This window comes from Heliangelus exortis, chromosome 1, assembly GCF_036169615.1.
Source record: "Heliangelus exortis chromosome 1, bHelExo1.hap1, whole genome shotgun sequence".
Taxonomy (NCBI): domain Eukaryota; kingdom Metazoa; phylum Chordata; class Aves; order Apodiformes; family Trochilidae; genus Heliangelus; species Heliangelus exortis.
This window is the reverse complement of record NC_092422.1, coordinates 24269401-24283126: the sequence shown is the minus strand read 5'-3', so window position 1 is coordinate 24283126 and position 13726 is coordinate 24269401. Positions and strand designations below refer to the sequence as shown.

The window sequence follows — 13726 nt, the reverse complement described above, 5'->3', positions numbered from 1 at the left end:
CAGGTTTGTTGCCCTTCAGTGACTCATATATAGGCATCTGTATTTGCACAGCATGGAATATGCCCCTTTTTAACTTACCAAGAGATAATATTTTCAAGAGTGCAGTTTTAACCAGATTCTTTCTGTTCTTTTTATTTTTAGTCCTACCTCCTGTACTTGTCCCAAGACACAGTGAGTTCAACCCTCACCTCAGCCTCCTCGCCAAGTTTCGAAACACTTCTCTGCACAGCGAGCCACTAATGCCACACAATGCCACATATCCTGAGTCTTTCCAGCATCCTCCATGCACTCCTTTTCCATCATCACCCAGCCACATGTTCTCCCAGTCACCTAACAGCATCAGCTACCCTGACTCACCAGGAAGCTCTTCTGGACCAGGAAGTCCCTATCAGCTCACAGGTAGGAATGAGCTCTCAGATATTCTGACTGACAAGGTTGAGGTTCTTGCTAGGGACTGTAGGTACAGGCTGAAATATTGGACAGGATGGATTTGGAACATAATTACTAAGACTGTCTCTTAGTATTGTCTCCCAATCTTTCTGACAGATGCTTAAGGGACTAAGAGCTGTAGTCATGCCACTCCTGGAAGTGTGTGGATGAGATTTCACAATTACTGTAAGGGAAGAGTTGAGGAGAGGAGCAGGTGTGCCAGGCCACCTTGTGCCTAAAGCTGTCCATCCAAATTTCTAACACAATCCGTGGGAAAGAGCACTTGCAACACCCAAATTAGGTACCTCTAATGGAGATGTTTAGGGTCAAGAGACAGAGAGACAAGATAAAATGGGGAAATTGGTATGCAAAAATTTTTTTTTTAATGTATAGTGATCCCAATGACTGTATAAACTTCAGGAAATTAAGGTTTTTAACAGTCTGGCCCAACAGCTGCTGAAGCCACCAGGCAAATTCCTGTGACTTTGGGACATGTTTCATCAGCTCCACAGTTCTGAGGTCAGCAGGGTTATGTCACTCACATTATTTGCACTGTGAACTCCATATTTGCTCTAATTACTTGGAAATTTACCTATGCTTTTGCTGTTAAATATATTAAGAAAGTGGCATGGAGCACAGCTGAGAGCTACCTTTAATATCAAAACCAGGCTGGGATTCACTGCCACATGTTGTAATTCTCAAATTGCTTCAATGATCTCAGCTTTTTCACAAGGATAAATTCAGTTCAGAATCTTGCGGCTTAATATTTTTATGTCTGAACTAGGAAGCATTTCAGTTCATGTCCTTAATGATATGTCTGTTTAAGTGAAAGATGTTTATTTTTATAAGGTATTTGTAGTATTTGAACTTCTTTTAAGCTGGACACTTTCAACACTGTGGTATTTTTCCTCCACTCTCCATTCACTGCATTCATTTGTTTCTTCTCTAGATCTGTACTTCAGATTAAATCATATTTAGCAACATTGAAACATTTCAGCAAGTAGTAGGACTTGTTTGTGGCCTCCCATCTTTTTCTTTCACCTTTGTGTAACCAAGGTGGATTCAGTGGAGCTGGTCCTGACAGGTAAATCAGGCCCATTCCAACTATGTAATGACTCTTGTCTCGTGCATCTAACTGAGCTTGGGACCTTGCAAAGCTCCTTTAAAATGGAAGTGGCTCAACCTGAGCTTCAGTATAGCACAGCACACAGAATGCTGGTAAGCATAATTTGCCTGTGTAACAAACAGGGATGGAAGAATATTTGAAGCAAACTGGAGTTACATCAAGAACCTTGATTGGGATTGGTGTGACCAAATGTAGATGTCAAGTAGGCAAAATTCTACATCTCAGGATATTGTCTGTACACTCTCTGTAACCAGTGGTGAAAACCAGGCACTCCTGGAACAAGTTTCATTGTTTTAAGGTCTAAAGCAGCTAAGATAACACTATGTCTGCATTGCCTATTTTTCTTTAGTGGGCATAAGGAAAGCTTATGGTGACTAGCTTAGACATTAGTGTAGACATCAAAAATACCTTATAACCACATGATATTCATTTCTTTGTTGTGTATTCCTTTCCGTTCTTTCTTGATTTTTACTATTCTAGCTTTTTGTATTTTCTGTGGGAGGGTTATGTCATCTTTTTGTTAAAAATATCATGTAGTTTATGAAATTCCTAAATCCTGAACAATGCTCTCACGTGTACTGTTGCATCCAGTTTTGGGCTCCCCAGTTCAAGAGGGACAGGGATTTACTTGAGTGAGTACAACAGAGGGCTAGGAGGATGATTAAGGAACTGGAACACCTACCTGATAAAGAAAGGCTGAGAGATCAGGGGCTTTTTAATCTAGAGAGGAGAAGACTGAGAGGGCATCTAATAAATTTGTATAAATACGTGAGGGCTGGGCATCAAGAAGGAAGGGACGACCTCTTCTCACTTGTGTCCTCTGAGAGGATGAGGGGCATTGGATTCAAGATAGAGCACAGGAAGCTCACCTCAACATGAGGAAGAATTTATTTACTGTAAGGGTAACAGCCCTGGAACAGGCTCCCCAGAGAGGTTGTGGAGTCTCCTTCTCTGGAGACTTCCAAGACCCATCTGGATGCATTTCTCAGTGCCCTGCCCTACTTTTGGTCCTGCTCTGGCAGGGGGATTGGACGCCATGATCTTCAGAGGTTCCTTCCAACATTCTGTGATTCTGCTGAAATATAGTAACGTTCCTCTGCAGTACTTACGTGAAGATTCAAGGACTGTCTTATGACACAGTCTGCATGTATCCACTCTGGGTGAGGTTGGTCTGTTTTGAGAGCCAGCCAACAGAATCAAGTGGAAATCTCAACCTGAATGAGTTAAATCTTGGTCTTCATAAAGAGACCCTTAGTCCTGCAAGCTTGTGTGTGGCTGTAGTTTACACATAAGCCTATGGAGTTTCTGTTCAAATGCATAAAACTCCATACTTTTAGTTGTTATGCAGTAAATGTCAGCATTTGCTAATATTAAAATAGTCTCTTTTTTTTTTTTGACTTTCTGAATCCTCTTTTCTTTCTTGAGAATCCTCACTATAGAGCCACCTCTCTTTCTAGCTTACTATGCCATAAATGAAACAAATCAAGGGCTCAGCAAGTTGTGAGTTGGTACTTTTACTCTGTATGTTTTTTTATCACATCCATTGCTCTTTGATGGGAGACTGAACAAGCCAGAAGAGGGCCAGCCTTCCCTTGCAGTACAGAGGTAAAAAGGACAAATCTGGCAAGAGTTTTGCCGAGTCTGACTTTAGAGTATAGAGGCTTTTCATAGGCTTTTCCTATAGCCTGTTAGGAAAGACAGATTTCTCCCAGAGGATAAATGAAAGTTAGCTTCTGCTCTTAAATCATCCCCTTCAAGTTTTACGGAAGTCTGGAGCTGAAGGATCAAACTGCATTACTTAGGGTAACAACTCATACTAACAGAGAGTTTGACTGGACACAGTCGAGGCCTGGGGGATTGTTGTGACTGTCCCTCTCACTTTCAAATGGAGCATTTGGACATGACAGTCCTCCTTCCTGTCCTCCCTGAATGTGTAATAGTCTTACTCAGGAGAATGAAGGGACATCAGCTTCAGATCTGTGCTCTGTTTCCAGACTTTCTCTAGATAAGCAATGCTGAGTAAGTAAGTGCTAAGTACTTACCAAGAAAAGCCAGAGAGAATTTACCAGTGTATTGATTTAGATGTCTTTTCTTTCTTTCCTTCTTTCTAATAGTGGAAACTCCACCCCCACCTTACCATGCCAGAGAACCTCCAGGAAACCACAACGGGAGGTCAGTGGATGCAATAGCTGACAGTCAGCTCGTGCTGTCCTTGCCCAATGGAGGTAAATCTGCCGATGGAGAAGCTGAAAGTAAATAACCATTTGTACTATTCTTCAAAGAAAAACTGTTAAGCAAAAAAACTGTTATTTGAATGCAAAGGTTTCGTGGTCTGTAGTGATAGGTTCCAGACAATCTTACTGTAAGGCTGTGTACTAGACCCATCTGTTAGCTAGCAGAATATGTTGATTTAAGAATTCAGGGATTTATTTGTGAAGTTACAGAGTTTGGACCTTATTTGCATCCATGGACTGTTACATTTAGAAAGTTGTTAATGAAAGCAAACACTGTAATCTGCGCTACAAAGACAAAGATAACAAATCAAGAATGGTGAGGCAATATAACAGAAAAGAGCACTATCAATATCAGAAGTGATTTCTTTATCACTTGGTTTCAAGTGCTTTAAAGCCTTGTGGCTGGGATCTTTCTAACTACCATCTTTGTATTAATGTATTAATTTAATTAATGGCTGGCTGGAAAAGAAAAGGACATGTTCTAGTGGAGCACAAAGAGGTTTTTACAGAAAACCAAACTCTTTGTCCTCATATAAGAATGCTTTAGTGGGAGAGGGCATGGGTGGTCAGATTAGAGGGGACTAGGATCCCCTTAGTGCCCCTCAAAGCAACTTCATGACCTCTTCAGCATGGTCTCCACTACCTCCAGACTGGTAGTGACTGCCAGGAGATGCCTCCACCATTCAAAGCCTGTACCTGCAGAGCAGCAAGGAGATGGGGTTCCTCTGCTCTGTGTTCCTTTGGCTTCCTGCTGCAGCAAATGAGAAGTCACCATTCTTTTAGTCCAGTATATTTTGGGACTACATGTTGTAGTCCTAAACAGATGTCCTTTGGGGCACGAGGACTGAGCACTGTGCACACATATGCACATTACAAAAACATTGCCAGCCTTTGGAAACAGTGAAAAACAGTTATGGGTCACAGAACTGAGGCAGCAGGAAGATGGGTGTGACAGTGCTAATTACAGATGGGTATACAGGATGGCCAGATAATAACCAGTTATCAGACACCAGTACTTCTAAATAAATTCTTGAGATACTTTAATCTCTTTACCATAGTTTACGATCTGTGATCACTGCCCCCGTGAATGTTAGTTGGAAGTTTATTAGAGGTTATGCATAGAGGTGCTCTGAGGGCAGGGGATCTCACACGCCTGTGGTGGGCAGGCAGGATAAAGTTTCCCACTAATTCCTGAAGGACAAATGAGGCTCAGAGATTCTGTTACATTTTTAGTCTGTCTCTGAGTGAAGAAACCTGGGCAGCGGTAGATCCAAAAGAAGTGACCTTGCTGACATTTCTGCTTATAGTCCCACATGGAAGTGGAAAGCCCCAAAGCATGTGAAAAACTGGGGACAGTGATTGATTACATCTTAACTTCAGAGTTAGGAGTTAAGCTGAAGACCTGGCTCAGTTTTGACTTGCTTTGAGCCTATCTGTCAACTCTAGCTCCTGCTGGTGTGCAGAGCAGATGTGTCCCTTACTATTTTCAGCACAGAGATTGCGCCCCAGTTCAGCAAGGAATGTCAGCATGTGCTTAATTTAATGCAGTGGAGTTACTGCTTTTAAGAACAGGTGGGACTCCTCAGAGACTTAGCATTAAGATGGTGTACCAGCCCTTTGCATGTTTGGGGCTTCAGTGATAAAATTAAGCAGCAGCAGAAGATGCTGTTCAGATAAAGCTTGACATAAGTGCCTGTTTAGATGAAAAGCTAGGGGGTGAGGTTGGGGGTGGAAGAGGGAGGGAAGAAAGAAAACAGACAATGATGATTTAAAAATATTGCTGAGACCTTAGCAACTGATCAGTTTTACTTCCCACAGACTTTCGACCTGTTTGCTATGAGGAACCCCAACACTGGTGCTCAGTTGCCTACTATGAACTCAACAACCGGGTAGGGGAGACTTTCCAGGCTTCCTCTCGAAGTATCCTTATAGATGGATTTACAGATCCCTCAAATAACAAAAACAGGTTCTGCCTAGGACTGCTCTCAAATGTAAACCGCAACTCTACTATAGAAAACACCAGGAGACACATAGGAAAAGGTAAGAGGAAATCCCTTCTCACTGGGAATATTCAGAGCTTGAAAGAACTGTGCATTGCATTAACAAGCATAGCTGGTTTCTCAGATGTGCTTGTCTTAAAACCAAAGCTCTGAGATTACTTCTGAAATAGAAAAAAAAGCAGCTTTTTTTTCCTTGTTTTTTTCTTTTCTGACCAGATAACAGTCAGCAGAGTAGCTCCTTGCAGAAGCTATTTACTTGGCCAGCAAAGAGAAAAATATTGTTTATAGTTGTGTGTTCTAATTTAGCAGTATGTATTTTCATTTTATTTATTAGAGTTTCTGGCAACTGGGAATATTGCCATTGAAATGCCACTAAAAGGATAATTGCTGGAGCCTCAGGGCTGGTTCTCCTGCCACCAAATAACAAAGGGAGATGGATGAAACACTTAGTAGTTGAGTTATTTAGCTGAGGAACTCTACCAGAATTGCATCTGTAGGGTTTTTTTCCTTTACAAGTCTGATTCCCTGCCTTGTTAACTTCACTCCAATGAAACTAAGTCTTGGATTCTCCCTCTCTGCATGCTCCCCACACAGGTGTGTGTATACCCTGTGCACACAGGAGCATATGCTACTGGTGACAAGTACAAGGACACCACACCTGGGCATACATGTGTGGCTGCACGCACTCCATCCCAACTTATCAGGTCTGTGTATGGCCTGATACTCTCCCAGAACTTACTGTTGTTTGTGCTGGTGAGTCAGAAACCTGGCTACATCTCTGTGCAGATGAAGGTTTGCCTGTTCTGGTATATCCAGTCTAGACTCATTATCTTGCCAACCCAGCCTCTCACCAGTAGCTGCCTGGGAATGGATTTCCCACTGGACTAATTAACTCTAATTGTTCCACTCTTATTATCTTGTCAACCTCACCTCATTTCCCAGGCCTAGAGCAGTATTTTAATTGGCTCTTGATAGTCTAGCGTTGAATGACTGAATATGAGGAAGCTCAGAGAGAAATGTGACATAGTTTTTACAAACAACAGTGAACCTGAAAGCTAGTGCAGATATTGGGCTTAACTCTTGCACCCTTCTCCAAAAGGGAAAGCTCTTGTGTTGCAGGTGCACTGTGTGAAGCCACTCTGATGCCACAAGTGTCAGTTGTAGTTTGTTGTGAGGGGGGGAGGTGAGTTGTACATCCAGTTCCAACTTACTCAGACAATAAAGCAAAGCTTTTCTATCAGCATAAACTGTCAGAGGGGTATAGATCAAAGCTGAGCCCAGCCCTGAAAGAAGAATGACAAAATATCCCAGTCAAAGCTGTCATCTGAGGATGTTACATCCTGTGACTTTCTGCCCCAAAAGAGGAAGAGATAGAACAGGAAGAAAATGAGGTAAATGCTAATGGTCTTCATCCATTCAAATCTGAAGATCTGTCTTCATTGATTAAAAGTACTTTAAAGTGTTAAACTAGGAACCTGCCTGAGGGAAGAAAGCAGGTTGCCCAGAGAGGAGCTTAGTGTATCAGAGATCCTTCATTTTACTGCTCTTCCCTGTTTATGCAAATCTTAAAAAAAAAAACCCAAACATGTTCAAGTAGAAGTGGCACCAGTACAGGCCTGCAGAAGAACACAGAGCAGTTCCAAAAGTGTGGGGTTCAAAGGCATGCTGGACAGATGAAAGCTACTGAAATGGATACAATTGTCACATGTTAACAGGGAAGAAAAAAGAATGAGTAAACAAGATTAGCTCGGTAGGATAAGGATATGTGATTGAATTGTCATCTAGTGTATCAGCGTGAAACGGTTTCCTGGAAATACCACATCAAAGCTAAAAACAATCCAGAACACAATGCAACATCTACTAGCAATTGGACCTGGTTCAGCAGTCAGACTTCAAGGACAAAAAAGGGGACTTCTAATGAGAGTGTCAAAAAGATGCAGGTGCATGGAAACTGCTGAATGTCTAGTTTCTTCAGAGATTAATGAAATCCCACTAAAACATGTGAAGCCGTGATTTGGTCTTCTACAAATATGTATTTAGCCACTTGGCTTCCTTGAAACAAATGCCAAAAGAATGGAAAAAAAAAAAAACCATTGCCGTTTCATTACTTCTATATTTGTTGTTTCTAAGAAGTCCACAAGGAAAAAGCAGGTTGTAGCCTCTGCTTTCAGAAATTACTTGGGTGGTTTTGGTAGTTGAGTACACAAGTTCGAGTGATGCCTTTAATAGCATTATCTTTTTTTTCAGAAGTTGGGTTACTCAATATACTCTGAAAATCCAGCCTTTACAATTTTTTCACCATAGCACCCAGGAGTATGCTCACCCTAAGTCAGTAGCCACACCTGAAGATTTGAAATGTGGTGAACATGTATCTGCCTATTCTTCTCCTCCTATCCCATGTTATCCTTCTGTTTATTTCAGAAAGTTACATGGATTCCATCAAGGCCAGCTACAACCTTTGTGTTTTCAGTCCTTTGCTTTTATCCCTCTTCCACAGGAGGCAAAGGAGCCATGGGTCAAGTAAGAGCAGTCACAGCTCCCCAAAATGTCTGGTTCAGTTGGGATGGAGCTGAGGGCTGGTCTGATGGAACTGCCATCCCCCCCATGTTCCCAGTGCAGTGCAGAGCCACTCCTCCCCACCTCCGTCACTCACATCTAATTTGAGAGCTTGTGGGTGCAGAGAAGTAAAAGTCAAGTGATGGCTTGAAGACAGACTTCAAGGTGTCTGTCTGAGTCACTCTGGAAGTCTATGGGAGAGCATATTTTTCCCAGATTCCTTTCCCACCCAACCTGCTTTTCCCCAAGCTTTCCCACTTCTGTTTAGAGGTTGTTTTTGTCCTCAGGATGTGCTGCTGCCCCTTGCTGACATGACCACAGAATGATGAACAGACTGGGAATATATAACCAGTCTTTTATACTTTTTTTTTATGAAAACCAACAGGAATAAAATTAATTGCAGCTGAATATTAAAGCATAGTTATCACTAGCTTTGCAATAGTTCACGGAGACTCTGTGAACATTTGTGATTATATGCAAGGGTTTTAATGCCATACCTGGGAATAGAGAGGAGAATTTTATTTTTATGTGGTGGTTTTTATGACAACAAAGAACAGAGTTCTTCCACCTATCTTGGCTTTGTGGGGGCAGGGCTTCATCTCACCTAATCTACCCATGGGAAGGGTGAATGTCTAAGCATCTTTACAGGATGACTCCCCCCCTTCAGGGTGTGGTTTTGTGCTCACGTTTAAGCAGTCTGGGTCTGCTTGTTTGCCATCCTTGCACTACTGAAGATCTCACTGCAAATAAATGTTTGGGTTTGCTTTGGTTGTTTTGAAGTTTATTAGCTGGTTCAGTTCCCTTATCTGGATGGCAGCCCAGTCACCAGCCATTGCTCCCAACATGGAAACAGGTTTGGGAATAATCAGAAAGCAGGGCCAAGGAGCAAGAGACCCTTTTCAGCACCTGCACAGACTTCCATCAATTTAAGCTGGCTGTGAGCCTGCACTCTGTAGTGGATGGAGTGAATCACCTGGTTGCAGTTCCTCTCTCATCATCTATCAGCTAGAAAAGGCATCTACACAATTAGCTTACACATCATCCCCAACTCTAAAGTTGCTGAATTAGGCTAAGTTCTCCCATCAATTTAGGAATATTTTCATGCAAGCAGATATCCTGGGGGGACCAGAGTCTTTGAATAGAAATATTTTTGTTGTCCTAAGGCATGGTAGAAATTTGAGAGTTAGTGTTGGTAAGTCACTTGGGCACAGAAAAGTCCAGAAAGAAATCAGTCATTGTCCTGCTAAAGGTCACTTTGAACAGGATCTGATGAGTAAGTTATATGTAAACACAACTACACGATTCTGATGTGGTGGATAAAGCAAAATACAGAAAAGTTATTTTAAGTACACAATGCTATGCTTGAACTGCATGGTACAGAATCCTGTAGCATGCAATAAAGTGAATCTTGGTCAACATGCATGTGTTCAACAATGGAAATAGATTTAGATGTCTAATACATAACTGATTTTTCTGTTCTTTGACAGTTTTCATACATGCTGTGTATATGGTTGACATGTCTGACGTGTGTATATATACATGTGCACGTGTGTACCATGAAGTACTATCTTGTTGAATTAAATAAGTAAACAAACTTTCACTGAGAATGAGGCAGAACATCACGTGGCAAGACTTTTTTTTCTCTAGACCAGTACCTCATAATAACATTTATGAAAATTTCCCCTGGAGCTGGTGGCTCCATTGGACAGATACGTGGATATGCACATAGTTTCCAGACTTCTAAAAGGGCAATGAATAGGCACCAAGTGCCTGGAACGATCCTGGGCTTCTATGCTTAAACTGGTAAAATAGGTAAAATAGTGAAAGAATGACAGTTATAAAAGTGTGTTGTGAACAATGGAGAAATAATACGTGTTATTTTTTCTTTTTCAAGGTGTTCACCTTTACTACGTTGGTGGAGAAGTGTATGCTGAATGTGTCAGTGACAGCAGTATTTTTGTGCAGAGCCGCAACTGTAACTATCAGCATGGTTTCCACCCTGCCACTGTCTGCAAGATCCCCAGTGGCTGCAGCCTCAAGATCTTCAACAACCAGCTCTTTGCCCAGCTGCTTGCCCAGTCAGTCAATCATGGGTTTGAAGTGGTGTATGAGCTGACCAAGATGTGTACTATTCGAATGAGCTTTGTTAAAGTAAGGATTCTTTGGTTTTTTTTCTCTTGTGTTTCTGAAAAGGCAGATGCCATCACTTTCTAGCTTTGTCACAAAAGTAGACCCCATCAAATCCTTCCCAGCTTGCAATTAGCAATTCTCTGTTATTTTTGTTTGGTTTCTAATATTGACTTAAACTTCTAGGTGCTTAAATTCAGTAGCTTTTGTGGTAAACCTGGGAATTTCTTAAGATGCCAAAAAATAGTTACTCTATAGGCTTTTTTGTGGAAAATAAGTAGAGATTGAATGGTGATATTCCCCCACTGATGGCTCAACTTAGAGGCGTGTAGCAACAAGTAAATGTTGTTGCACATCTTAGGCAGTTGTGATCTCTCCTGTTGTTACTGATCTCAGTAGAGCTTGGTAGAGCCATAGACCTGAAAAGAATGTCCTTATGTCTCTAGACTAGTTTACAGTCTCACCATTTCTATAATTTGTTAAATATGGTCTCAGTCAAGAAACACTTGAGTCCTCCTTCAGCCTCCACTGAGCTTGCTGGGAATTGTTGTTTGCCAGAAACTGTCTTGATTTCTGATGACATTAACTCTGGTCAGCCACACTGCCAGAAGGGCTTCTTGCAAGCACAGTACAGAACCCAAAAGAACATCTGACCTTCCTCCTATTATTTGGAAGAGGTAGGGGCCTCTAAAGCCATTACTTTTTCCATGTTTGAACTGTGCAGTCTCACCACTCTGTGTGATTTATCAGCCTTTGTCAGAGTTTCTTAAAATCTCCTGAATGGCCACTTCACCAGAATGAGATCTCTTCACTACTCCTTTTTAGCACTTAGGATTTACTTAGGTTCCTAGTGTAGCATCAAAACTCCAGAGAAAGGTGAGTATTCTGAGACTGTTTATAGGTGCACTAGACCCATTTCTTAACAGTTCTGCTGGCTAGAACTGGCAACAGTGTTCAGCCTGCAAACTAAAGATGCACCATTAGAAGCAAGTTGGTCCTGCTAGATACCTGAAAAAGTGGCTGGAGTATGCCCCTTTGTATTGTAGATTTGGTTCTCTACAGATGACTGAATCAAGCTGATTGAATTCACATCTAGGTTAGTACAAAACTGCCTGAGACTGAAGCCCAGTCCCTTGATGTTCTGCAAAGCACATGAGTTAGGTCCTTTGCAGCTTTTTGGTTCTCTTTCTAGTCGTTCTTGGGGAGCTATCTCCTTTACTCTCCGAGAGCACTAAGAGTGCCCTGTAATTTTTCCCAGTAGTACAGGCCAAAATCTCTTTGCCTGTGACCATACTGTTGCTTTTCTCTCAGGAAGAAACTGACATCTTGTTCGCATGCAAGCATTAGGGAAAAAAAAAAAAGCAAGAAACCCAGCAAACAGCATTTTCTTAAATGGAAGGCATGAATGGGCAAGTTGTTTATAAAGGCACTGTAGGCAGTTACGCAATATTTTCATTATCTCAGCAACTCAGGGGCAGTCCCTTTGATGTGTTATCTGCCTCCATGCCCAGCATGGCAGCAGAAATGGTGGTGTTAATGCACTAAATAGTGCTCCTGCCACATTTTCACCTTGCTTTGTTGAAACAAGAGCAGCCGCTATAGTGCCTCAGGCCCCAGAAGACCAATGCAAGGAGTTATTTTGAACCCTTTCCCATGACCTCTGTAAAATAGCTATGTAAATCTCATCTAGGTTCTTCCTTCCTAGCCTTTAAATACTCCTTTCTGTTCCCAGTCTTAAATTATTTCTCTCCCAAGGAGTGAGCCCTGGCATGTTCAGTCCCTGTCTGGGGTGCCCCTGGGTATTGGGTATGCAGAGCAGAGAAGAGCATGTGGTGTCAGAGCCACACACCAAGAACCTCCAGGTGCAGGGAAGTCCTTATTCAGGACCAGATTGATGCTGCTGGTCATCTACAGCCCACAGCAGCCAGAGCCAAAGGGCTGGAGACCCTGCCTCTTACCCCACCAATGCTTCTGCTACCAACTGGGAGGCAAGGGCAAGTAGAGACCAAGGCATGACAAGCTTGACAGGACTGTATCACATGGGACAGAGGCAGGTGAAGGTTCCTGTCCCCTCTGATACCCTTCTCTGTGCCTGTGGAGCAGCTGGGAGGAGCTCAGCCCGCAGGCAAATGCGAGTGCATCATCAGTGAGAGCAGAGTTCAGTTGCCATCCTCTGAGTCCTGCTGGCAACAAAGCAGGATGGCTGCTGTCCCCTCTCCAGAGATGAGGCAGATGAAGCTCCACGTGGAGAGACAGAGAGATTCTCCAAGCCAAGGTATGACCACAGCACCCTCCCTCCCACATTTCCTCAGGTCCTGAGGCAAAAGGGACCCAGCAGAATTGGCCATGCTTAAGGCAGCTCAGGGTTCTGGGACATGGCAGAAGCCTGGGCTGGAGAGAGCTGTTGCCCACAGGGCTGGCAGAAGCAGCAGGACCTCTTGGCTAATCTCCCCCATGCCACAAGGCATGTATTAGTATTCTCTGCCTAACATCTGGTCAAAACCACCACCACAGCCCTAAAGTTCTCATTTTATTACCTTGTTAAGAGAGCTCCAGCTCCGAGTTTATTCCAGCTCCAGGGATGAAGGAGGCTGCCTGTGGCCCAGGAGTTCCATAGGGGAGTCACAGGGGGTCCTACCCTCCAGAGGCAGTTCCAGCCAGGCTGGGGGAGGTGATGGTGAGTGCTGGGGAGCTGCCTGCAGAGGGAGATGTCCAACCACCTGCAGCGCTGCCAGGCTCGTCCAGGTTGGGCAGGTTGTGCTTCTGACCTGTTATCCCTGTTCCTCTGGATTTCCCTTCCTGCCCATCTGGAGGGGTGCACCGCCTCCACCAACTTTTGCCCTTCTGGCCATATATCTTCACTGCAGCATCAGTACTTCAGGCTCCACAAGCTCAGAACCCTGACTGTGCCTGTTTAAAGAGTGGCATTTTGTGCAGACATTTCCAGAACGTAAATCTGAGGTACCTGTGAAGACAGGACCTTTCCAGCCTGATAAATGCTCTGCAAGTCTGAAAAATGCAACCTGATTAAAAATACTCTTTGGGCATCAGTGGGTCCATATCTTACTCTTCTGCTTTCTTCCCCCTTTGCTTCACTAAATAGAAATGGATTTTATCCAGACCACTTACTATGGCATCTAGCTTTGGTGTTGATCCTAGTTTTGCAGCTGATCATCTATAGATAGAAGTGGGTTCTAGCAGCCTCAGTTGTCTGAGTCTTTCAGCACTCTACAATTTAGGTATCTTTGGCAGGT

At 43.0% G+C, this 13726-nt stretch overlaps 1 protein-coding gene across 3 annotated transcripts in view; it reads left to right on the top strand.

Annotated features, from left to right (window-relative positions):
* The window catches only part of SMAD9 (SMAD family member 9), a 45113-nt gene that overhangs the window by 21297 nt on the left and 10090 nt on the right, over nt 1-13726 (top strand). For 2 of the 3 annotated variants that reach the window (XM_071738077.1, XM_071738086.1), the window contains exons 3-6: nt 142-399; nt 3670-3807; nt 5608-5829; nt 10240-10496. In XM_071738077.1, coding sequence (XP_071594178.1) covers nt 142-399; nt 3670-3807; nt 5608-5829; nt 10240-10496 — 875 coding nt within the window. The remainder of the gene's footprint in view (nt 1-141; nt 400-3669; nt 3808-5607; nt 5830-10239; nt 10497-13726) is intronic. The other variant, XM_071738094.1, reaches the window with a different exon arrangement.